This window comes from Equus caballus, chromosome 2 (assembly GCF_041296265.1).
Source record: "Equus caballus isolate H_3958 breed thoroughbred chromosome 2, TB-T2T, whole genome shotgun sequence".
NCBI classification, from domain to species: Eukaryota; Metazoa; Chordata; class Mammalia; order Perissodactyla; family Equidae; genus Equus; species Equus caballus.
The window spans coordinates 21,211,524-21,237,306 of record NC_091685.1 but is presented as its reverse complement, the minus strand read 5'-3'; the positions used below and the strand labels follow the sequence as shown (position 1 = coordinate 21,237,306).

Below are 25,783 nucleotides of genomic sequence, written 5' to 3'. Positions count from 1 at the left end.
ACCCTGGGGCACAGACTGGGGCCTCCCTAGAGTCAGTGACCCCTGACTCTCCCTCCTGCATCAGTGCTGCTGGGAGACAGGGCCAAGGGCTGAGGGTTCTGGGAAGGAACATGAGGGTGGGTTGTGTGTGTGTTGGAGGGGGAAGCAGGGGTCAGCTAGCCCCCAGAAGCCAGCACAGCTAGAGAGGAGGCTCCTGCGTTCCCAAGAGAGAGGACAGCTGAGGTGAAAGCTGCAGCTGGCTGGCCTGTCGGTCTGGGCTCCTCCCTGCCGGCTGCCCTTGGCTGCCCACAGAAACCTGAGTCACAGTCACGGCCAGCCACCAACCCCACCCAGCCTGCTGTCAGACAGGGCAGTTCTGGAGAGACAGGAGGCGGAGCCTCCCTCTGCCTGTCTTACAACCTCTGAGATTCTTCCTTTGCCTGTGATCCCTCCTCTTGGCATCCTCTTTTTCTTTGGGACTCCTCCTTGTAGAGTCATCAGTCCTGAATTAAGAGTGGGGTGGGGTCCATTCAGGCTGATCTGTAGGGTCTCCTCCTTGCTCAGATGGGAATTTAAAAGTTCTTCAGCTGCTCCAAGGGCTCTGAGTACAGTTCCCATCATTCCCAAATCCCAATCCCTCTCCACCACCCCTGGGGTCAGGACATTTAGGGACAATGGGCACCCCCTCCCCGCCCTCATCTCCTTCTCCCTAGAAAACAACACAGCAAGGACAGCTTCCTATCCCTAGCAGGGAGTAGGGACTCTAGACAAGGACCTCCTCCCAGGAACCCAAAGGGTTGAACCTTTTTAGTCCTAGATCTGAGTTCCTCCTCCTCCAATCCCTCTCTGTTCCTCTCTCTCCCCGAGAGCTGGAGGGAGGGGGGCCTTATTGCAGCTGGTGCCACCACCACCCTTGAGGATGTTCCCCACCCCCGCCGCAGGGAGTGAGCCCTGGAGGCTACAGCACAGCCAGACTGGATTAGAGACCCCTTCCAGCTGCAGGACCTTGTTCATGGGGTGGCAGGGAGAATCCGGTGTCTGTTCTCTCTGCTGCCCCCACCATGAGGCCCCTCCCACTTCCTACTTTGTGGGTGTGGAGGCCGCCTCCAGGGCCTAGGTCCTGATTCACATCTGTCTGTCAAATCTCCCAGTGATTTCCTTCACCCCCCATCAGGTTCATCCTGGACCTAGCCCCACCAAACCTAAACACTCTGGCTCCTGCCCTCCCCATAAGGGGATCAAGAAGGATACGTATTTCTGATCCCCAGTCAGTGACCTGCCCCCTGGTGCCAGCCCAGCCTCCCGGTGAGACTAATGGCTCATTCTTGCCAGTTTCTGTGGAGGGGGAGGGGACTGCCCCAGGAGGAAGGGGAGGCACAGGGGAAGCGACAGGCAGCCCCTGATGTTGCAAGTGCCCCAGTTGCTCCTTCTTTGGGATATCCAACATTTGCGGGGCACTGTGGGGCACACTGTCATGCAGCCTCAAACACAGAGAGAGACACCCATTCTAAACCCTCTCAGGTTCTGGGGCCTGGAATCTGCCAGGGATCCTGGTCAGTCAGGGGCAAATGAAGAGGAGGCCACTCGGTCTGTCTACTCCGACTATATCAATCACAGGACACTGTGCTCTCCCAGCTCCCTGTCAGTCATCCTCCCAGGACTCACTGTGGACCCATCAGCTGTGCAGGAAGCCTTCTGAGGCTGGCCAGGAGAACTGTCCATCAAGTTGCCTAGCTCCCAGATGCCCTGCTGGTCCCAACCAGTAGCATCTTGTGAGGGGGTGCAAGTGTCTCCACCCTCAATCTAGGGAAGGGTTCCTCAACCTTGGCACCACTGACATTTGGGTCCTGATGATTCTGTGCTCTGGGGATGGTCCTGTGCATTGTAGGATGTTAAAGGACATCCCTGGCATCTAAGCACTAGATGCCTGTAACATCCACAGTTGTGACAACCAAAAGTGCCTCTACACATTGTCAAATGTCCCCTGGCAGGGGGGCGGGGGGGGGAAATTGCCTCTGGTTGAGAACCTGATGTAGGCTAATACCACACACTGTCTCTTTGCAGTGAGCTCTTCAGAGTCAATCCCAGATCATTGGACACAACGAAGGCTTTCCAGTTCTAGAGCACTGTTCCCCCTTCCCCTTCTGAAGAACCTTCAACAGCTCCCCACGGTCTACATCATGTAGATCACGATGTCAGTTGACCTTCGAATCCTCCTATATAGACCATCCCTGGCCTGTCTTTTCATCTTGAGCTACCATTTTCTCCTCCACTATTTTCGAGCTCTAGCCAATGAGAGTGTCTCACTATTTGCACCTACATGTCTTTATTCCTGCAGTTACAAGATCAGGTGTGGGGTGGGGGGAAAACTATCGCAGAGAGCTCTCTCCCTGTTGGGTTCCATTCATGAATTCTGAGTCTACTCACTGCTTGGCTCAGGGTGGGCCTGTTCAGCTCTGAAAATGCAGGCCCTGAGGCCTCCAGCCCCGCAAAGGACAGTCTTGGACTCCATCATCCACGTGGTCCCCTCTTCCTGCAGATGGGATAGCTGACGACAATGATGGGAATGTGCTCCTCACCTTAATCCACTGTTACCTTGAAGCCCCATCATCATCATATTTATTAAGCACTTCCAATATGCCAGGCTCTGTGCTAAGCACTACATCTGCATTGCCTTATTTAACCTTTGCAATGACCCCATGATGCCTCATGGTACTATTATTTTCCTGATTTTGTAGGTGAGCAAATTGGGTTTCAGAAAAGTTAAGACACTAGCTTAAAGTTACCAGCTCCAGTTGCAGGCCTTCTATCACCATCTTTTTCTAATGATGGGTCTGAGGGGGCACTATTCCCTTCCCAGGCACTCCCAAGAGAGTTGAGGCCCCCAACTACTCACACCTCCCAGGACAGGCTGCTCCCAGGTTGCCTGAGACCCAGACCCTTTTGTTTCTTGAAATGGCTGCTCTCTGGAGCTGCTCAAAGAAAGGAGACTCTGGCGGGAAAGGGGAGCAGGCGGACAGCATCTTACTGGGTCTAATCTCTGCACAATGGAGAACTAGAGAACTGACCCTCTGGAGGTCAGGACAAAGGGCAGGGATGGGGTGGGCAGGGCCCAGCTGCGCCTCCTCCTTCTTCCTCTCTGTCAATCTCTGCAGCACCATCATTGATCCACCTTCCCAGGAAGCTCTCCCCTCTCTGCCCAGGCCGGCCGGACTTGGCTTGAGGCCCCACCTCAGCTGGCACTAACCAGCGAGCGGATTGGGGGATCCACTCCGGAGGGCTGGGAAGCAGGGCTCCTTGGGGGAGGGGAGTCAGAAAGGGCTCATTCCCTCCTTCAATAGGCCACAGGGGAGAAAATCCTTCCGGGGAGATTGCAAGGGTTGGCTGATGAGGGTGGGGGAGGTTCAGGGCCAGGACCACCCAGCTGGGAGCCGGGAGGGACCCAGCAGATTAGAGACCTGGGTAAAGCAGCGGTGCAGGCCTATAATTACCCCAGAGATGCAGAGAAGACACCAACCATAGGATGCTGGAGGAAGGGCAGCAGCAAGGCTCCCGGGCGGCATCCTATCCCAGCCATAACCAAGGAGACCTTTTAAGGGTCTCCTTGTGACTCTCCTTCATGTCTCCCTGGCGGGTTTTGCTTGAGGTGGGTTTGGGAGAGAATTTATATTTGAAGCTGCCACCAAGGCCCCAAGAGCTGGAGCTCCCAGGCCCCAGAGTGAGATTGGGGGCTTCCACTCCCGCTCCCCCCCATTCCCCCCAGTCCTAGTGGCGGGTGAGTCACCAGAGCGCTCCCTACATAGTCTTCTCGCGCTGCGGCGCATACCAACGCGCGGCCGCAGGGGGAGGCAGCTCGACGGACGTCCTCCGGGAGCCTTGGCGCCCCTCCGCCGCGACCACAGAAGAGGCGCCGGGAGGCTCGAGGCCCCGCGCTCCAGAGGGGGGCGCGGCGGGCGTGCGGGGCGGGCGCGCGGCTTCGCAGGCCCCGGGCGCTGCGGGGGCCGCCCTCCCCGCGTCGCACTTGGTACGCGCCGGCGGAGAGGCAGGGCCCAGCCCGGGCGGTACAATAGGGTTGGGCCGCGGCCGGGACTGGGCCGGCGCGGGGCAGGAGCAGGATCGCAGCCGCAGCCGAGACACACTGGGCGGCTGGCGACGCCGAGCCTCGCAGGCCACCAGCCGCGCCAGCCTCCACCCTCCCCTGAGCGCCCCCGCCTCCGAGTCGTTGCCCGCCGGGCCGGCCCGGGCGTGATGCGCCGCGGGACCCCAGTCCTGGCCGCTGGCCGCCGCCGCCGTCGCCGCTGAGACCACAAGTCCTCCCAGTGACGCCGCAGCCATGGAGAGCGGCCCACATGCGGAGCCGGGTGTCGGCGCTCCCCCAGGTATGCCGGGAGCCAGGCAGAAGCGAGACGGCGGGGAGGTCGAGGAGCCTCGGGGAGGCCGAGGATGAGGCCGGCCCGCGGAGCGAGGACCCCTCCCCCGCCGCGCCCTCTCACCACTTGGAAGTTTAAAAATAAAGGCTGCGGCGGCGGCGGCGCCTCCAGGGCCACCGACGCATCTTCTGACAGCTGCCCCCTCCCCCACCCCGGGCGCTGGGAGGCACTGGGCGGCGGGATCTGCACGGACCCCGCTCCAGAGTTGTTCGGTGACCCTTCCGCCCCAGCCCAGTGCCACCTCGGCTTCCCCGCCCCCACCCCTCTTCCCGATCCACCCCGGGCCCTGAAGATCCTTTTCTACGGAGCTGAGGCGTGTGTCAAACTCCTCATCCCGGGTGGGCGCATCTGACCCCAGCCTTACTGTGTGTGTTGGGGGTGCAGATTCTCAGGCCTGGAACCCAGCATACCGAAGCCTAGGCCTTGGCCCAGACCTCGCCCCCACCCCATCCCTCCAGCTGCCGCGCAAAGGGCCTGTTGCTGCTGCGGGCCGGCCGGGAGGGGAGGGGAGGGGGAGGTCTCTAGCGGCGGCTGCCAAGTAACCCGCCGGATAAAGGCGAGGGGGAGGGGGAGGCGGCATTGTTTGGGGCGAGGGCGGGAGCTGGGGAGTGGGCCGCCTCCCCTGCAGCCTGGCCTCCTCCAGAGCCCACCCAGCCCGATTTGAGGAAGAAGGGGCCAGAAGTAAATCTGCTTATTCTGCCGCCCTCCTCCCCAGCCTCTCTGCGCCTGAGTCTCGCCCTGGAGAATGAGGTGAAGGCTCAAGGCCGGCACTCTAGGGACCTGCCACATCATTCTTCACCCCGAGGCCTTGCCTATCTCCCCTCTTCCACACACACACACACACTCACACACTCTCCAGGCCCCAGACCATCAAAGCGCCCCTGCCCTCCCCTCACCCCACCAACCACCAGTGCCCAGGACTTCTGCAAATCCCATTCGGATCTGGGAGCAGCTGATGAGGGGGTGGGGACAGGTTTCTGGTTGGGTCTCGTGTTCGAGGGAGGGATTTCTCTTTCTCTTTCTTCCTGAAAGGGGAGGGAAGAGCATGATTACTGAGGACCCAAGTCCTGCTCCCATTGACTCAGGGGGGAGGTGGCCCCAGCCCCACACCTCCGTGGAGTCCTAGAACTTAATCCGGGTCACCTCCCTACCCCCTGGGGCATGGGCCTAGGAGGAAACAGTGTCTGTGCCTGTGGAGAGCCCAGGACAAGGTGGAGCTGCTTGGCTGTGGGTGGGCTCCTCCTGTGCCATTGCGGTTCTTTGAGGGGACTGTGTGGGTGTGGGAGTTGGAGGGCACAGAGGGGAGGCTATCTGACTGGTGCACTTTGGAGGTCTGTAGGCCGTGCTGAACAAGGGCACTTGGGTCTGTCTTGGCTCTGTTGAGCCTGAGAGGGCCTGAGAGGGAGGTCCTGAGTCCATTGCATGTGCTTCCTGGCCCTCTGCACCGGAGGCTTCCTGGCACTGGTGTGTTCCCTGGGGCCTGAATGGGGGTGGTGACTGGGCCATAGATGAGGGCCCGAGTGGGTGGCTAGTTTATAATTAGGGCACTTGAGTGGGATGCTGGACCAAATATGAGGGCATGCATGGGATGTACTGGGGAGCCTGCATGGGGCCTGCATACAAGGTCCTGGATTAGGAAGACTTTTCTGTACACAGGGGTCTAGATAGAGTTACTTGAGTACCTGGATTGGAATGGTGGCTGGTCCCTACACAGAAGTTGAAGGTGACAGGGGCTCCCTATGAACCAAGGGCTTCCTGGGAATAAAAGTCGTGCCCACTGCATGAGCCCTGTGAGAGTCTGAGACATGGGTCTGAGACTCTGAGTGTGCATGACGTGATCCCTGTTTTCTTTGAGTTCCCTTTGCAAACAGCATTAACAGGAGGCAGTGTGGAGTAGGGGACCAGTGTGGCATCTGCTTTTGGGTCAGAAGACCAGGATGGAGAGCCCAGGATGGAAAGCTAAGCCATTTACTGGCTACTGGACTGGAGCAACTAACTTGCCTCCTCCACACACAGTTTATACCCCTGGAAAATGGAGGTAGTGTTATCAACCTGGTGGAGTTAATGTGAGGGTTAGAAATGATGTACCTGAAGGAAGCTGGCACCCAGACACCCGCAGTACAGTATCATTACCGTCATTATGGCTGTGCTCATCGGAACCGGTGCCAGCAGGGAGGTACGAAATATGGGGGAGGCGGGGACAGGAATTGGGAGTCATTTTACCTAGGAGCAGAGACTCTGGAGTCCGACAGTTTAAGTCTCCATAATTTACTGCTTTGTGACCTCAAGTAAGTTGCTTAACCTAAATCTTAAGTTTTCCCATCTACAAAATGAGGATAATGCTAGAAATGATCTCACAGAGACATTGGGATCATTAAATGAGAACACACAAAACTCTTAGCCTAGTCCCTGGCATGTGGTTCATGCTCAATAAACACTATTTGGTTTTGGATGTTATTATTTTTCGTTCCTCCAGAGGCCTGAGAAAGAGGTGTGACTAATGAGAACTTCAGGAGGTAAATGTGGGACAGAGGGCAAGGGGGAGGGGAATTCTAGAAGGACATGAGCCAGGGTGTGTCTGGGGAAAAGAGGGGTCCCCTGTACTTGGAGTGGGGTAGTGGGAGTAGGAGAGAGACACAGGAGATGGGTCCAGCTAGCCAGCCGGCACACCCATGCCGATGCCCGCCGTGTGGCCAGCTTGGTGCGGGCTATGCAGATGGCAGAGAAGTGAATCAGAGTGGCTACCCTTGGGGAGCTGCCGGCCCAGTGGCGGATGCAGGCTGTTCACTGCAGGAAAACCCAGGTATAATTGGGCTCTTCTTGTGGAAGGCTTCACAGAGGAGGCGGCATTTAAGGTGGACCTGAAAGGATGACGAGAAGTTGGTGAGACTGGTGCAGTGGGCCACTCTACATACAGCAGCCAGCCTGGCTGGCACCTTCCACTGGCAGCTTCCATCCCTCCTTGGGCTGGTGGGCCCAGTAATGAGACCTCTAATGAGCCCCTAGTATGCAGTCACACATATGCAAATGAGGAGGAAGGGGCACTAGACCAGTTCCCCTGCCCTGCCCCTCAGGATGGGCATCAGTGTTGGTGGGCGGGGCTGAGGGAGAGGGGGAGGAGCTGAAAGCAGGGCGCAGACTGGAGTGGTGGCATTTCCAGGCAGTCAGGGCAGGTCTCAGGTCTTACCAAGCCTGGAAGGTAGGCCGCAAGCAGCTGGGAGCCATGTCCCTGGGTTCCTGCTGGGCCTTGGGGCCAGTAAGGGAGCCAAGGGGCCAGGCTCAGATAATGCAGCTTTGTTGGCGGTGGCAGCTCTGCCTGGCACCCCAGGGCACAGCCTTCAGCATCTCCTCCATCACTTCTCAGCTGCAGCTCTGCCCTGAGAGGAGCAGAGAGCACGGTACGGGGTAGAGAACACAGTATTGCTTCTCCTATTAGCACTGCTCGCCAATTTAAGAGGAGATATGGGCCAGGAATAGACTCCCTGGAGAACCAACTTATTTCTTACTCTTATTTATTAAGGGCCTTCTCTGTGCCGGGCACAATGCTCAACACTCAGATGCGTTGTCTCATTTGATCCTTAAAGCAATCTTATGAGTAGGGACTAATGTTATCCCCATTTGACAGAGGAGGCACAGAGAGGCAAAGTCACTTGCCTAAAGTCACACAGCTAGGAACTGGGAGAGTCAGGATATGAACCCAGGGCCATCTGATTCTAAAGCCTCCAAACCTCTATGCTGAATTATCATGGCTAAGCTGGCTAGTGACAGAGTCTGGCCCACTTCCCTTGCATGACTGTCTTCTGTGGGCATCTTGGTCTTGGGGGCTCCATGATCTTTTCTCTGGCAGGCAGAGGTTGAGCAGGTTCGCCTTGCCTCCTGCCAGGTTGGAGTCTGAGCAGGTGGGACCAGAAGGAGGCCCTGGACCTGGGCAGCGGTGACAGACCAGCCCGTGGGGCATCCTCAGGCCTTGGCCTGAGGCTGGGCCTCTGCCCTTACTATGTAGGCCTCCTTGTGGGCAGCCCTGCTGGGGCCGAAGGGAGGGCCCCGGGCTGCGGCATGGGGTCATTTCCTGCCGCCTAAAATAACAGGAAGTAGGTGCTCCTGATTGGAGGCTGGGAACAATGGCTGCCGACCGGGCCAGACAGCTCCTTCAGATCTGCAGTCTCGGTTGGGTTCCCAGCTTTATCACCCTCAGAGGCCCCTGGCCTGGCCCCGATGCCCTGCTGCCAAGGGCCTGTGGCCCAGGTTCTGAGGACCGCTGGAGCAGGCTGCCCGCCTCCTAGTTCATTCCCTCCCACAGCTGGCTCAGCTCTGTCCAAGCCAGGAGTAATGCCTCTCCCTAAGGGCCCCTTCTGGCCCAGCCCCACAGTCAGGCATCCCCCAGGGTTCGTCCTTCCTGCCCACTCCCCAGCCTCCAGCCCAGATCTCTCCAGGAGAGGAGACCCAGGAGGCTGCCCCCTTAAGGTAGCAGAGTGCAGGGTACAGGCTGTCACACGGACGCAGCTCCAAACCCCAGCTTTGCTACTTGTCAGCTGTGTGACCTAAGCAAGTGTCTTAATGTTTCTGAATCTATTTCCTCATTTGTAAAACGGGATAATAATATCTACCTCATGGGATTGTGGTGAAGATGAAATGGACTGATGTGTTTAAAGTGTTTAGCTGTGCCTAACACAGCATTAACTGTCGCTGCTGTTACCTGGAATTTCCCTGGGCCCTGGTAAAGGAGTGCCCAGAGGGGCAGGGCAGAAGTGCGCTGGAGGAGGCCATATAAATATACTGGGGGCACTGTGTCTCTGAGTGCTGTGTGTGCGTCTCTGAGGCTTTGTCCGTGCCTTGGAGGGGGTGCCAGGCTCCGTGCGCGGGCATACCTGAGGATGTGTGTGTGTGTGTCTGTGTCTGTGTCTGTGTAGAGTTCCAGATCCCAGGAAGTCTGTTTCCTGAGAGTATGAGAGAGAGAGAGAGAGAGAGGAAAGAATGTGTCTTGTCTCTTGCCATTGTGCAGGCTCTGTCCACGTTGTCTGGGTGTCCCGCTCTCTCTGTGGTGTGTCCTCTCTGTCTCTCTGTGTGTCTTTGCCCTCTGTCGGCCTCACTGTCTTCATTTGTCTGGTCTAGAGCTGCCACCTAAGGAGCTGCTTCGAGAGCCAGGAGGGCTAAGGCTAGAGGTGCTGCTCTCTGTCCTGTTTCCTTTCTCTGCCTCACGCCTCTGCATCCCCATGCTCCCCGTCCAGGAGTGCTGTCTGTGCACCCCCTCTCCACCAGCTCTTCCCTTGGCACTCCCTTGCTCTGTCCCGTGGAGGAGGGCCCCTCTTCCCCACCCCTTGTGCAGGTGCCTCACTTCCTGCCTCCTGGTGGCCAGCCTGGGCAGGAGCCTGTCTTCCCTGCATTCCTGCGCTCTGAGCTCAGTGCCTGCCCGCCCCACCTGCATCCTTCACCATCAGAGGGGAACCTCCCTGGGGGAACTACCAAATCATTTCCTTCTTCGGGGAACAGGCAGGAGGCTTGGAGAGGGGTGACGTGACGCCTACCAGAAACAGTGTGACATAAGGGTTTTGTCATCAGACAGCCTTGGGTTCAGGTCCTACCTCTGACACTGACATGAGCAATTCACTTAACCTGTCTGAGTAAGCAGTTTCTCACCTGTGAGGTGGGGGTCCTCCATAGTACTTTTCCCTTAGGGCTGTCGTAGGAATTAAATGAGATGAGGGAAAGTGCCTGGTATATGGTGGGGCTTTGGTGAATTAGTTTGTTTCCCTTCCTGGGCTTAGGAGCTGGCTGGGCACACACAGGGCCCTGATATGATCAAGACATGTAGGGTAGGGGCTCGCCTGGTGGCACAGCAGTTAAGTGCGCACATTCCACTTCGGTGGCCCGGGGTTCACTGGTTCGGATCCCGGGTGTGGACATGGCACCACTTGGCACGCCATGCTGTGGCAGGCATCCCACATGTAAAGTAGAGGAAGATGGACACAGATGTTAGCTCAGGGCCAGTCTTCCTCAGCAAAAAGAGGAGGATTGGCAGCAGTTGGCTCAGGGCTAATCTTCCTTAAAAACAACAACAAAAAGACATGTAGGGTTCAAGAGACTAAGCTTGGAGCAGGTTGGTGTTTTACTATGTTTTCCACAGTCTGTCTGTCCATCCATCCATCCAGCTGCTCATTAAACAGACACAGGGGCCAGCCCGGTGGCCCAGCAGTTAAGTTCACACGTTCCACCTCGGTGGCCCAGGGTTTGCCTGTTCGGATCCCGTGTGTGGACCTATGCGCCACTTAGCAAGCCATGCTGTGGTAGGCATCCCACATATAAAATAGAGGAAGATGGGCACAGATGTTAGCTCAGGGCCAATCTTCCTCAGCAAAAAGAGGAAGATTGGCAGCAGATGTTAGCTCAGGGCTAATCTTCCTCAAAAACAAACAAACAAACAAATGCAGAACTCCTGCTCTGGGTCAGGTCCTGCATCAGGCTCAGGGCTGCAAGAAGGATCTTTTCTCATGATGCGCTCTCAGCCTGCCAGGGGCAGGAATGGCAGGTGAACAGAAAAGCCAGACTGGGTTATCAGTGTTGTGAGAGGAATATTTGGCCCAGCAGCAGTTGCTGGGGAGGGAGGAGGTAGGGATGAGAAGAAAGGACTGCCAGCTCCCAGAGGGTGGAGGTGGGGAGCGAGCACCCTGAGACACGTGACAGGCCCTCTGAGACCCCTGGCCCTGATGTCTCTGCCCACCCCGGGGCAGTCCCTCTTGATCAGACAGGACTTACTGACCCCACCACCAGCTCCTGCGGCTTTGCGCTGTGAAGGCTCTTTGTGCCAAGAAATAAATACAAACTATCTGTCTCTTATCCAGTTCTTAACAGACACTTCTGGGAGATGTCAACGTAGCGAAATAAAACTAACAGTGGCTAAAACCTCACAGTCCGACACAGACCAAGAATAAAATAAAACGAAGTGGCTGAAGGATTACATTTGATGATTGAAAATAGGAATAATCAGATGTTGGTCTAACCATACCATATAGGTACTTAACCAAGGAATTAATTTGGCTTAATATGATTTGTTCCCGATATCACCGTCCCAATGACATTTTACCTGGGTTGGCACATTTCTGAGGAAAATATTTGTATTCAGCGTCAGTAGTTCATCGGGTCAAAAGAAGAGTCCCAAACGACCTGTTTGCTTCTCAAGAAGTCTGCCTTGTCGAGCTGCTGGAGTAAACAGTCATTATTATTTTTATTAACTTCTACCTGAGTGCCTTACCCAGGAAGCTGCCCAGACTCGACTGAGATCGAGTTGTTTTGCTTCCCTTCAAGTATGTATTCCTTTGCACTAAACGGCCACACGGATTCACTCCCTGTTGAAGCAGGAGTCTCCTCCTTCTCTATGCACCTGCTCTAGGCAAGGGTGGCTTCTTAGCACAGCACTTTATTCTCACTCAGCAGCATTCTGTGACCGTCTCGATGTGCTTGGCATTCGGGTGGCTGCTGGTGATGCAGCAGTGAGCAAAGCAGCCATGGCCCAGCCCTTGTAGGGCTTCCTCACAGTCTAGGGTGAGGTTGACAAGAACAAAAGAACTACACAAGCAAGTTGTGTACAACTGTAAGTCACAGTACTCCAAACATGAAGCCATGACTGTATATAGTGAAGGAATTTGTCCTGATCGAAGAGGCCAGGGAAGGCTTCCCTGAGGAAATGATGACTGAGCTAAAAGCTGAAGGGTAAATGGGAGTTAAGAAAAGAGGGGAAAGAGCATGTGCAAAGGCCCTGTGGCTGAGGAAGCATGGATGGTTATCAGAATGAAAAGGTCAGTGTGGCTGGAGTGTGCAAAGAGCAAGAAGGGAGCAGGGTAGGAGAGGAGATTCAAGAGGTGCAGGGAGGGAGACAGGGACTTAAGATGATGCCAGCCTTCTAGCTTGGGTTCAAGGATTTTGTCTTTATCTCCAGAGCAATGAGAAGCCACTGAGAAGTTTCAAGTGGCAGAGAGTACCATCATCAGATTCGCATTTGGGAACAATTACTCTAGCTGCTCCGTGAAGAGCAGAGTGGGAATGGGTGTGGGTAGAGCAGTAGGAGGAATTTGTAGTCACCCAGGTAAGAGAGACAATGATGATATCTGCCAGGGTGGAGTTCATTGATATATTCATTCAGGAATTAGTTGTGGAGTAGCTATTTGCTGGGCTCTGCTGGCCTTGGAGATCGAACAGCTAGCAAAACAGAGAAAAATGTGTGCCCTCTTGGAGATTATCTTCTGGGGATGGGAGACAGTGTTAAAAAGGTGCTAATGCTTATGGGGCAAAACAGAGTTGAAAAGAAAAAAATACAGTTGGCAAGGGGAGGGAGGCTTCCATGGCAGTTGGTAATTTTAAATAGGGGGTCAAGGCTTAACTGAGAAGGGACATTCGAATAAAGAGCTGAAGGAGGTGAGGGAGTGACACATGCAGAATCTGGGGGCAGACAGTTCCCAGCAGAGGGAACAGGGAATGCAAAGCCTTGAGGCGGGAGTGAGCCTGGCCCAATCCAGGATCAGTGGCCGGAAGAGACTGAGCATGGGGAGAAGAGGAGGAGGAGATGAGGTCCAAGAGGTAATGGGCTGGAGAGGGAGGGTCCTGAAGGGTCTTGGGGGCCATTGTGAGGCCTCTGGCTTTTCCTCCCCCTGAGATGGGGCATCCTTGCAGGATTTTGTCAGAGGAGTGACTCAATCTGATTTATTTTTAAACAGAAGCACTCTGCTGCAGTGTTGAGAAAAAAATCAGAGGAGGACAAAGAATGGCATCAAGGAGTCTTTTATAAGGGATGGCAGTGGCTGCACTGAGACGACAGAAGTGGAAACAATGAGAAGTGACTGGATTCAGAATATATGTTGCACATGGAGCCAGAAAGATTTAGAGAGATTAGATGTGGGGTGTGAGATGATAAAAGGTTCTAAAATGACTCCAAGATTTGTGGCCTGAGAAACTGGAAGGACGGGGTTGCCATTGACTGAGATGGGGAAGACTGGGGAGGAGCAGAGATTTGGGGGAGGGGGGCGATCAGGAGCTCAGTTTTGGCTGTGTTGAATTTGGGGTGTAAGACATCCAAGGGTGTCAAGTAGGGAGTTGCATGAGCGAAACTGGAACTCGAGGGAGAGGTCTGGGCTGGAGACACATATTTGGTTGTCATCAGCAGAGAGATGGTATTTAAAGCCCTGAGTCTGGATGAGATCACCAAGGGAGTGCACAGAGGGACGCAGAAAAGAGCTGAGGTCCTCCTCTGAGCCCTGGGGCACTCCAGCAAGGAGGTTAGGGAATGAAAGAGGGAGCAGCAAAGAAGACTGAGAAGTCACAGCCGGCAAAGTAGAGGGAAAACCAGGACGGTGTATTGTCTTCAAAGCAAGTGAAGAAAGCGTTCAAGGATCACCCAGGGATCCACCGTGTCAAATGAAGCTGATAGGTTAGCAAGACGAGGACAGAAAAATGGCTGCTGATTTAGCAACGTGGAGGTCACTGGTGACCTTGAGAAGAGTAGTGTCATGGAGCACTGGGGGTGAAGGCTTGACCCAAGTGGGCTCTTATGGCAGAGACGGGGAGAAGTGGACAGATTCTTCCGGGCAGGTGTGACTTACTGAGCCCCAGCCGGGTGCCAGAGATGATGTACCTACTCCCAACAGCTCAGTGAGGACCCTGAGGCTCAGCCAGGTTCAGGGCTTGTCCCAGGTCCCACAGCAGAGCTGGGCTTCCCCACTCAGGCCTGTCTGCTTCTGAAGCCTGGCACCTTGCTGCTCTGCTGCATCTGACACCCTGGTCCTTCCTGGGCTGGTCCTTCCAGGCCTTACTCTTCCTCCTCCTCCTTCCAGACTTCCTTCACATGGCTAGCCGGGACCTAGGGGGAGATTCACCATCTTGCCTGGTGGGTGTGATTTGCCTAGGTGTAGACAAACACCCGCCTACCCGTTTTCCTTGCAACACCTGCAGCACGCACAGGTGCTAGGAGAATGGCAACAAACAGGCCTCACCCTCAGCCTTCAAGCTTAGTGCTTACACACCTAGTCCTTTTGGCCCCAGATAGTCCTGGGTTCAAATCCTGCCTCTGCCACATCTTACTTCTATGACCCTGGGCAAATCCCTTAGTGGGGTAAGCTTTGGTCGTCTCATCTGTGTAATGGGGACAAGAATCTCTGCCTCTCAGAGTTCATATGCGGATGCAGGATGGGGACACAAAGGGCCCACCTCACTCCTGGTACGTAGTAAGCACTCATGCAATGGTTGCCACCAGTTTTATTGCCCACCAAAGTTGGAGTGGAGTTTGCAGGTGGCTGGGGAATAGGCTAGCAATGACCAAGCAGCCTTCTGGAGCTTGCATGGGGAGAGCTGGGTGGACAGTCATGGAGCCTAGGGGCTGACCTGCAGGGGCCACTGGGGAGACAGGGCCTTAGGTGGGGCTCCTGCCTGGAGCCCAGGAAGCTGGAGGACAAGGAAGGAGGGGTGTGAGCCTCAGATAATTTCATTGCGTAACATGTATGACCTCATACTGCCTTAAACAGAAGCAGGAGGGTGTAGTGGGTTAGAGCACATGCTCTGGTGACAGACCCTGGGTTCAAGTCCAGGCTGCTGAGCAACCTCAAATTGCTTTACTTAACCTCTTTTTGCTTTGCTGTCCTCCTTTGTATGAAAGAGATATTTATAGCGCCTCCTTCTTAAGTATTGTCAGTGAGGATTAAAACTAATATGTGTGAAATGCTTCGAACTAGGAAGCTCTCGAGAAACATATAAATGTTAATGGTTATTGTTATCACTAACACTTATCACAATCCTGTGAGGTAGGTACTATCTCCATTTTATAGAAGAGGAGCCAGTGGCACAGAGAGGGTCTGTAACCAGCCCAAGGTCACACCAGCCCAAGGTCACACGGTTACTGGGGAAGCCAGAATTCATATTCGAACAGTCCACCTCTGGAGCCCATACTCAACCACTGGACACCTGTCTGCCTGAAAAAGGTGCCCAGAGTCCCAAAGGTGACTCCTTGGGACGGTCTTCTCCTTCTGTGCATGTTGTCACCCACAGAGATGGGGAGTTTGTCACCTCCTGAGAGGGCCAGAGTTCCCATAGCGGAAGACCTTGCTTAGATTGACTTTCCCGTGGACCCTGGGGCTTCTTTCTCGGCCCAGGTCAGTGGCTGTGTCCCCACTGGTCCCCTCAGTGCCCAGAGGGTAGCAGCAGATGTCACCAGGGCTCAACATGCAGAGCTTCTGTTTGGCAGCTTCGTAAGACCCACAGGAAAAGGGAGAGGTGGGTTGTTTACTGGCACATGAACTGGGCCAGTCACTTTTTTGACATCCCTACTGGTTTGGGCTCATTGTCCCCATTTTACAGATATGAAAACTGAGACTCAGAGAAGTTGAATGGCTTGCCCAAGGTTACCTGCTGGGGAAACAGGCCCTCTCTTCCTGTCCTGGGGTGGTGAAATCAGAATTGGGCCCTCATCTGACTGACTCCGAAGCCTGTCTTTCAACTGTCCCATAACGTACATGTGTTCACATGTGCGCACATACATGTACATACCCAAAAATGTGGCTTTCTTACTTGGCACTTTGGTGTTGTTTACAGGGACCTTGAAATGTTTACATGTTATAAGAAGAAACCCAGGGTTGGGAAAGAAAAAAAGATTACCGTGGAGACGTAGCCAGTTGCCCAGCCCATTGGAGATTTTTGTGACTTGGTCATCCCTGTTGTCCCCATGTTTACGTCCTTCCTCTTGGCCGGCCCCATGTGCCCAGCGCTGGCACCCTCTGAGCACTGGGCCCTGGGTTGGGCACCGTGACCCTCAGGCCAAGCAGAAAGGTGAGGGAGGCAGACGTGGAAACCAGTCATTACCATTGGAGGCACTAATCAGTGCTACAAACTTTTTCTCGGTTTTTCCAATGCAACCTGCTCCCTTCCGCCCCTTTGCAAATGCTCTTCTCTTTGCCAGAACCCTCTCCTTCTTAGTTTGCCAATTCCAGCTCATCCTTTAGATCTCAGCTTGGTTGTTACTTCTGTAGGAAGCCCCCCAAAATTTAGGTTAGCCATCTCTGCTGTGCAACCCCCAGACATAGTACTTATCCTCTACTGTAATTGCCTAGCGATTTGTCTGTCTGCCCTGTTCGAGTGTGGGCTCCACAGAGGCAGGGGCCATGGCCATTTTCTCACCATTATATTATTAGTACCTGGAACAGGGCCTGGCACATAGAAGGAGCTCAGTAAACATGTTGAATGAATGAATGAATGTCACTTGGACAAGGGAGAGAGCTACATGTTCAACTTCTGGCACAGATGTTCTATCTGACTCTCTCTCCTCTCTTGTGTTCATTTTCCAGCTTTGGCAGCCAGGACGCCCCCAGAGCCAAGACCTTCTCCAGAAGGTGACCCCTCCCCACCGCCACCACCACCACCGATGTCAGCCTTGGTTCCCGACACTCCCCCGGATACCCCTCCTGCCATGAAGAATGCCACTAGCCCTAAGCAGCTCCCACTGGAACCAGAGAGCCCCCCAGGGCTGGTAGGGCCTAGGCCAGCCCCCCAGCAGGAAGAGTCGCCTTTCTCAGAAGTGAAGATCAGGGGACCCACCCCACCAGCCACAGGCCCACGGGATGCCAGGCCTCCTCGAAGGAGCAGCCAACCATCCCCAACGGCAGTGCCAGCTTCTGACAGCCCTCCCACCAAGCAAGGTGTGTGTGATATCCGTAGTTCTGGGCTCAAACCCAGGGAGATGGGAAAAGAGATGGGGATGAGGCCTGTGGGGTGGGCCCTGAGGCTGACTTCCCTTTAGAGGGAGCCTCTTGACCTAAGTCTGTTCTTATTCCTTCCACTAAGACGTAAAGAAGTCAGGAGAGAGGCACAAGCTGGCAAAGGAGAGGCGAGAAGAGCGGGCCAAGTACCTGGGTGAGTGAGTGGGAAGCATCATCACCCTCTTCACCATCATCACCGTCAACATCCTATTAATGACACTAACCCTGTGGAACACGTCAATATGTGTGCCGTGCTGAGAGCAGCACGTGTTGTCTCATTTAATCCTCTCTGCCCATTTTGAGGATGAGGAAACAGAGGCTTAGAAAGATGAAATCATTTGCCTAAGCCACATATCTAGTGGAGTAGCTGAGATTCAGACCTGGAAGCCTCATCTCACCCCAAATCCCATGCTCTTCCCACAATACCTACATGGAAATCTGTCCAGCAGGCCCCCAAGTCAGACAGGGATCTGGCACTGAAGGACTCATTTCTCCTTCAGCGCCAAGAGACCAGGAGGCCAGTGGGGGAGGAATAGGCCTCTTGTCAGAGAAGCCCTCATTCTGAGGCCTGAGCCAGTCTTCAGGAAGCCCTTAAACCTGAAGGGGGAGTCTGAGAGTCAAGGCACCTCCCCCCCAAGCAGACCGGAGGAAGACCCATCCAGGGCGGGGTACCAGGCAAGGCCCAGCTGCTGCAGAAGCCCTGACACCCACCTGGGCTCCTTTCCCACAGCGGCCAAGAAGGCGGTGTGGCTGGAGAAGGAAGAGAAGGCCAAGGCGCTGCGGGAGAAACAGCTCCAGGAGCGCCGGCGGCGGCTGGAGGAGCAGCGGCTCAAAGCCGAGCAGCGCCGGGCAGCCCTGGAGGAGCGGCAGCGGCAGAAGCTGGAGAAGAATAAGGTGCGTCCGTGCTGCTTTCTGGCTTGGGTGTGCGTGGATCTACGTACCTGTGTGTGTACACACAGCTGTGTTCACAACTCTGCGTCACATGTGTCTACATGGTCATATCTGTGTTCACATCTACAGTTGTGGCCCTGGTTGTACAACATCTGGGCATCTGAGACTGCAGACATGTTTGGTTCTGTACACGCCAGGGTGGGCATTTAGAATGGTGCGCTGTCAGTATGCGTATTTGGGCGTGTGTCCTGGGTGTGCGTGTTTGTATGTGTGCAGACGTGTGTCTGTGTGAGTGTGCTGAGCTCCACGACATGAGAGTCCTGGCTTGAGCCCCAGTGAGGAAATGGAGGGAAAGGTGGCCGGGGCCCTGCCAGAGGCCCTCAGGCTAAAAGGAAAACAGCCCCAAGGTCAGGACCCGCAGGCCCAGGGGGACGTGGCCCTCCTGGGAGCGTCCCACCCCATCTCCAGAGAAACAGCTCATCCACTCAGGAAGTGACTCAAGAACAGTGAAAAGCTCCCCAAGAACAATACGAAAGGGACTTGTTGCAAATGGTCTTTAATCATAGCAAGGATTCGGTAACCTTGGTTACCTGCAATGAGTCAGGGAAAACTTCTCGGGTTGGGAGAGGCATTGTCACAGGAGAGAGGAGCCTTTTTCCCAGGTATGATGAATGATTCTGAGCCCAGACCTCTCCCCTCTCCCCTCTGCCCCCCAGGAACGCTATGAAGCAGCCATCCAGCGGTCAGTGAAGAAGACTTGGGCCGAAATCCGGCAGCAGCGCTGGTCCTGGGCAGGGGCCCTGCACCACAGCTCCCCAGGACACAAGACCAGTGAGTGGGCTGAGGGACTGGGCGAGGCTGGGGCCTGAGGAGTAGGGGAAGGGAGCAGCTTGAGTGCAAAGAGCCGGCCGCTCCCTGTGGCAGGTATGCCTTGTTTCATGTGACTTGTGTCTTCTGGAATGGTCTGTCAACCAAACTGTCCATTCCCAAGGACTTCCACTCTCAAGCCAGAGATGGATTCTCTTCATTTGGTTTGCTCATCAAACCTCTGTCATTTTAGGATTAGCTTTCTTTGCTCCTGTCAATTATTATTAGTTGATGATACATAAAAGAGGACTTTAATGCCCTGCGGACACTGGGTATTTAAAGAAAACTATTACCCCTATGTACCTATCTTGGAAGGTAGATTTTTGTCTCTGAGCATTCTTCATGTAGGGCCATCATGGATTTTGGTCTGATTCTTTGCTGGCATGTATGTACCTCTGTGTTTGGATGTCTTTATGTAATGGCAAGGTTCAGAATATCTAGCTGTGTATCTTTTGGTGTATGTACTCATGGATCTGTGTGTTGTGTGTCTTCATATGCGTTTGCCTTGGTGTGTTTGTGGCCTTGTGGACCTCAGTGAGGGCTCCCAAGTCAGACAGAATTGGGTTAGGATCCCAGCTCTCGCACTTGCGGTGTGAACTCTAACTGCTCAATGTCTCACTTTCTTCATCTGTGAAATGGGGATAACCATCCTACTTGCCTCCGAGGTTGTAGGTAGATGTTTGGGAGGATCAAGTGAGGTAACAGGTGTGTGGTGCCCAGCACAGTGCCTGGTACATGGTAAGCATCCCACAAATGTTAGCTGTTACGAATACTAAATGTTGCTTCGATGTCTTTGTGCCTGTGTGCATCTGGGTCTGACACGTTATCTGTTAGTGTTTGTGTTTCTCTATCTGTGCATGTCTGCACACGTGTGCATGCGGGTACCTGTCACTCGATATGCTCGCGCCTGCATGTCTTTGTCTCTGTGTGTCCGTATGAATATGTGGATTTGTGCGAATGACTGTGTCTGTGGGTTCTTCTGTTTAGGACCGTCTTTGCATTTGTCCCAGTCCGTGGGTGTTGTAGCCATAGCGCCTTGGCTGGGCAGTGTCAGCAAGTGCCAATACTGGGTGGCTGTGGGGGAGGGGTTGCAGCGCCCAGCCCTAGGGAATGGCTTCCTGGCCAGGAAGGCTGTAGTTTCTGTAGTTTTACTCCATCTCCTTCCTCTGTTCCTTCTCCGTCGGCTCCCCCAATCCAGGTGGTCTCGGGTCACCTACCTCCCCTCCTCCTAGAGCCAAGTCTGCCTCCTCCTCCCCTTCCTAGCCTGCCCACTCCTCCCTCTCCCACCCTCCCCTTGGAGCATCCTGCATGGAAGGCCTCAGTGCCCCCCCTGGCTCCTGCCCGGCCCGGCCCTAATGCCGTGTCTTTTCCCCTCCAGGTGGGAGCAGGTGCTCCGTGTCGGCAGTAAACCTGCCCAAACACGTGGACTCTATAATCAACAAGCGGCTCTCAAAATCCTCTGCCACGCTCTGGAACTCCCCCAGTAGAAGTAAGAGAAGGCCCAGCCCTCCTCCCTCCAGAGCCCCTTGTAGCCACAACCAAACCTTCTCCAGAGCTCAGCAAGAACCCCAGGTCCCCGGACCCTCACATACTCCAGGTCTCCATCCCTACTCTATCCCACCCAGGGCTCTGTGCCCCTCGGGGGAGCCGGCATTTGGGTCTGGACCCTGAGGACAGAGGTGTGCCCTGCAGGGGAGGAGAACAGAGACAAAGGGCAGTGTCCCAGCAGGCAGAGAGCCTGGCAGGGGCCTCAAGAGCAGGTGGGGGGGAGGGGGAGTGGGAATGAGCAGGCAGCCTCATCTCCAACCACAGCCAGCTGGCCTAGGCCAGCCTTAGGCAGGTGGCCTGCCCCTGAGTACCAGACTGGCCTGGGTGCTGCGTGGGTGGAGGGGGCCCCTTATTCTGGCTCCACCCTGGAGACCCCATGCAACCCTGCCCTCTCTGCCTTCAGATCCCCAGCCATGGCCTTGGCTGGTTCCAGAGTTGTGACCAATCGGGGTGGCATGGCCCCTGTGTTCCCACCATGCTCTGGTGCTCACATGTTAAGAGGCCATGATAGGAGTTATTTATAAATTCCTCCAGCTTTTATTTGGTTGCTCTGTTGCCCAGCAACCAAATCAGCTGCTGGACCAACCCCACCTGACTGAGGCTTAAAAATAACCCAGCAGCTGAGGAGACAGAGCAGGGTGGCCCAGGGCAGCCAGGCCCCCTAGCAGCCTCTCCCTGGCATGGGATGCCTAAAAGCTGGGACTCTCCTGAGTCAGAGGGGCACAAGGACCCTCCCTGTCCCAAATCCATGGGGTCATGCCTTGCCAGGCCAGCCCTCTGAGAGCAGGAGGGGAGGGGCCCCACAGTGGGATGTAGAAGTGGGCAGTTGGGTCTTCCACCAACCCTGGGTGGCTCCTTTCTGTGCTCACAGTTCAGAGCCCTTTCACCTGGGGAGGGTGGTCGCAGAAGACCCTCAAGAGATGCAGAAGGTTGCCCTGGGAAGTGTATTGTTGCCTGGGTCTCCAGTGGAGCTCAGACCTTAGGGTGGATAAGTGTGGTCCTGCGTGACTGGGGGGAGAGTCCTCCTGGGGGAGACTCCTTGGGTTTGGCGTGGGGATGGTACATGGCCATCCCCCTATGCCTCTGCCTGTCTCCTGCGGCCCCTGGCGGTGACCGGCTTCTCCTGGCGTTCTTCCCCTAGATCGCAGCCTGCAGCTGAGCGCATGGGAGAGCAGCATCGTGGACCGTCTGATGACGCCCACCCTCTCCTTCCTGGCACGGAGTCGCAGTGCGGTCACACTGCCACGAAACGGCCGGGACCAGGGTAGGGGTGGCGGCACCGGGAGAGCCCCCGCGAGGGGCGGGGCAGGGGCCCGCCTCGCGCGTGCGCCTCACCCAGACCGCACTCATCCCTCCGCAGCCGTGCCGGTGTGTCCGCGCTCGGCCTCCGCCAGCCCCCTGACACCGTGCAGCGCCCCCCGAAGCGCGCACCGCTGCGCCCCCGCCGGGGAGCGCCGCAAGCCCAGCGCGGGGGGCAGCCCCGCCTCGGTGCGCCGCCGGCCCGAGGCCTCGCCGGTGAGTGGCGGCGCAGGTGGGGACAGGGAGCCCGGCCCGGGGAGCCGCTGACCGTGCTCCCCCTCTCCCCGCTCTCCTTCCCCCGCCTCGCCAGGTGCAGAAAAAGGAGAAGAAGGACAAGGAGCGGGAAAACGAGAAGGAGAAGAGTGCCCTGGCCCGCGAGCGCAGCCTCAAGAAGCGGCAGTCACTGCCTGCCTCTCCGCGCGCCTCTCCGCGCCCCTCTCCGCGCCCGCGCCTCTCCGCTGCCACTGCTGCCGAGCTCAGGTGGGCGGGCCAGGGGCAGGGCCGGCCATTCATTCATTCACAAATATTTGTTGGGCACCCACCCCTAGCCTGAAATATTTTTTTGAGCGTTTTGATCACTGAAGTACTATAGCACCTAGAACAGTGCCTGGCATCTGGCAAGCGCTCAACGCATACCTGCGGAATGAATGAATGGCTCTGCCAGGTACTGTTCTGAGCGCTGAGGACATTTCAGTGAGCCAAACCAGGCCCAGTTTTCACTCATATTAATCGTACCGGCTACTAGGGAGACAGACATTAGTCAAAGAATCACAAATGAATATGTGATTACAAACTGGGATATATGCTCTAACAGGAAATTATATGGTTCTGTAAGAGCATATAAGGTGGGGGTGCTGACCTAGCCCTGGGAGGACACTTCCCTGATGAAGTGACATGCTCAGAGTGTGTGTGTGTGGACACTCTGTGCCCTCAAGGCCTAACTCTCCCCTTTTCTCTTCAGTCCCAAATCCAAGGCCCGGCCATCCTCTCCCTCCACATCCCGGCACAGGCCTGCCTCTCCCTGCCCCAGCCCAGGACCAGGCCACGCTCTGCCTCCAAAACCACCATCCCCCCGAGGCACCACTGCATCACCCAAGGGGCGGGTTCGGAGGAAGGATGAAGCGAAGGAGAGCCCCAGTGCCGCAGGGCCTGAGGACAAGAACCAGAGCAAGGGCAAGGCCAGTGACGAGAGGGAGCCTGCAGCCCCTGCCTCTCCAGCACCCTCGCCTGTGCCCTCACCCACCCCAGCCCAGCCCCAGAAGGAGCAGCCCACGGTGGAGATCCCTGCAGGTGGGCAGGGCAAGAGAAGCCAGCTTCTCCTGTGTGGGGGAGGTGGCCAGAGGTGTGGGCCACCAGAGATGCCTGGGGAGCGGATGTTGGGAGACAGGAAGGGGAGGCTCCTGCCCTCAGCAGGACCAGCCCCAGATCACAGGCTAAAGAGGAGGACCTCACCACTCTGAGACGATGGCAGGTTGCCTTGAGGTCCAGCAAGCATGGGGCATGCTGGGGTGATGGAGGTGCCTGTGCTGGTGTGTGCTGACTCCTGGTCCTGGATCCCGTTCCAGATACTGCTATCCTGACCACACCCCCAGCCCCTGCTTCCCCAGCGACCCCTAACAAACCCATGGCGGGCACCACAGACCGAGAGGAAGCCACTCGCCTCCTGGCTGAGAAGCGGCGCCAGGCCCGGGAGCAGCGGGAGCGCGAGGAACAGGAGCGGAGGCTGCAGGCAGAAAGGGACAAGTGAGTACGCCCTCGGGGACTGAGGAGGCCCTTACGGGGTCTGCAGAAGAAGCACAGGACGGAGCCTGAGTTCCCTCTGTCCCCCAGGCGAATGCGAGAGGAGCAGCTGGCGCGGGAGGCCGAGGCCCGGGCTGAGCGGGAGGCCGAGGCCCGGAGGCGGGAGGAGCAGGAGGCCCGCGAGAAGGCGCAGGCGGAGCAGGAGGAGCAGGAGCGGCTGCAGAAGCAGGTGCCCCTCTGGGCTGGGCGCGGGCGCCGCCTGGTGGCAGGCCGGGGGCTGGCCCGGAGGGAAGGCAGGGGTCCAGCTGCCTAAAGCTCCCCGGGGGTCTTTGACAGAAAGAGGAGGCCGAAGCTCGGTCCCGGGAAGAAGCAGAGCGGCAGCGTCTGGAGCGGGAAAAGCACTTCCAGCGGGAGGAGCAGGAGCGGCAAGAGCGCAAAAAGGTGTGCGGGGGAAGTGGGCGGGGCTTGTGTGGGCGGGGCTAGCTGCTGGGCGGTGTCCAGGCTTCAGTTAGCGGGGCTGGGGGGAGTGGGCCCTGCCTTGAGCTTAGAAGGTAAGACGAGAAGGAATTGGGGCGAGCTCTGGTTCCTGGCCTGGAAAGGACTGGTATGAGCTGGAAGGGCCCTGCGATTCCAGGACAGGGGATGGCTGGTGGGAGGTTGGAGACTAGGGCGTGGCTCGGGCCTAACTGATGTGGGACCTCCAAACAGCGTCTAGAGGAGATAATGAAGAGGACTCGGAAGTCAGAAGCTGCTGAAACCAAGGTCAGGATTCCCGAAGGGCAGTGTTGGGAGTGGGGGTCCAGTGAGGAAAGGTGGCGGGGGAAAGGTATCTAGGGTGGGGTCAGGGTCTGGGCTGGGCAGAGAGGAATTCAGCCCCTCGGTTGGTGGGGCCCGGTATCCCTTGAGTCTGACCGCTCTTCCTCTTCAAAGCAGAAGCAAGACAGAAAGGAGGCAAAAGCCAACAATTCCAGCCCAGGTAAAGACCCTGTTCCCCTCATCTCCATCCCCTTTGCCATCCCATCCTCTAACCTCCTCCTCTCGCCAGCCCCTAACTGATGGCCATTCCTTCCCTGTGGTAGACCCTGCAAAAGCCGGGGAGGCTCGGCCATTGGGGCTGCAGAAGGAGGCTGTGCAGAAAGAGGAGCCTGCCCCCCAGGAGCCTCAGTGGAGGTATCTGTTCCGATTCCCAGGGGCCCCGAGCAGGGAGGCAGGGTCAGGCTGGAGCTGTGGGGTGCCTAGGCTGTCCTGGGATGGGAGGTACCTGATTGTTGGCCCCTGCGTCCACAGCCTGCCAAGCAAGGAGTCACCGGGGTCCCTGGTGAATGGCCTGCAGCCTCTCCCAGCGCACCAGGAGAATGGCTTCTCCCCTAAGGGACCCTCTGGGGACAAGAGTCTGGGCCGAACGCCAGAGGCACTCCTGCCCTTCGCAGAGGCAGAAGCCTTCCTCAAGAAAGCTGTGGTTCAGCCCCCACAGGTCACAGGTAGGGATCCCTGATCTTGGACCCACAGCCTTCCCTCTCAGCAGCCTTTCTTCGCTTCCCCGGTCCTGCCCTCTCTTCCAGCTCTGCCACCGGCCCTCTCACACTCCACCTGGAAGACCACCAGCTGCCTGGGCTTGGAGGCATGGTTTACCTGATGTTTTCCCTCCTGCTTTTTTCCCAGAAGTCCTTTAAGGAGGTGCCTTGGATCCAGGCACAGCTATGGGGGCTCCTCTGCGTCATCCGCTAGGATGTCTGGAAGAAAAAGAGACAGAACAAAGCCGGAAGTGGCCTGGGCCCCTGGGGGTGGGTCCTCTCTGTTATTTCTAATTTGCACCTTATAGACTGATGTCTCTTTGGCCAGAGCCAGACCCTGCCCCTCAGTGCATTCGTGTGCTCACATGTGCAGACACCCCCTCCCCCCAGTACACACACATACACTCACAGCCTCTCGGGCCTCCTCCCTTGGGGAAGGGCCACCTGTAGTATTTGCCTTGGTTTGGTGGGGTACAGTGGATGTGAATACTGTAAATAGCTTGTGCTCAGACTCCTCTGCGTGGAGGGGGTGGGTGCAGGAGGCAGACCCTCCCAAGACTCCCTGGGGAGATCGTCCTCTCTCTATTTAACTGTAACTGAGGGGGAACCCAGGTCTGGGGATGGGGGGCACCTTGGGCCACAGGATACTTGTTGCTTTAGGGGTACCCATGCCCCCTGCCCTTGCCTGGAATCAGTGTTATTGCATCTGATCAAACTTCTGCAGAAATAAAGTGAGAATAATTCTGCCAGTCCTGTCTATCCTTGGGGCTGGCAAGTGGGGCGG

General features: G+C 56.4%; 1 protein-coding gene across 8 annotated transcripts; it reads left to right on the top strand.

Moving 5' to 3' along the window:
* The first annotated feature begins 3,908 nt into the window (after positions 1 to 3,908).
* MAP7D1 (MAP7 domain containing 1) lies at positions 3,909 to 25,748 on the top strand. Of its 8 annotated transcripts, none has more exons than XM_023633439.2 (18): positions 3,909 to 4,358; positions 16,730 to 17,080; positions 17,226 to 17,294; positions 17,871 to 18,034; positions 18,748 to 18,862; positions 20,277 to 20,387; positions 21,588 to 21,710; positions 21,807 to 21,961; positions 22,056 to 22,225; positions 22,707 to 23,035; positions 23,311 to 23,488; positions 23,576 to 23,714; positions 23,822 to 23,926; positions 24,194 to 24,247; positions 24,419 to 24,461; positions 24,565 to 24,655; positions 24,773 to 24,966; positions 25,148 to 25,748. In XM_023633439.2, exons 1-18 carry the CDS (start codon positions 4,313 to 4,315, stop codon positions 25,156 to 25,158), a joined length of 2,448 nt encoding a protein of 815 aa, XP_023489207.1. In that variant the 5' UTR covers positions 3,909 to 4,312; the 3' UTR covers positions 25,159 to 25,748. The 8 variants fall into 8 exon arrangements, with proteins under 8 accessions (XP_023489207.1, XP_023489199.1, XP_023489220.1 ...); XM_023633431.2 differs by having other exon boundaries at positions 3,926 to 4,358; positions 24,416 to 24,461; XM_023633452.2 differs by lacking the exon at positions 20,277 to 20,387 and having other exon boundaries at positions 3,926 to 4,358.
* The last annotated feature ends 35 nt before the right edge of the window (positions 25,749 to 25,783 follow it).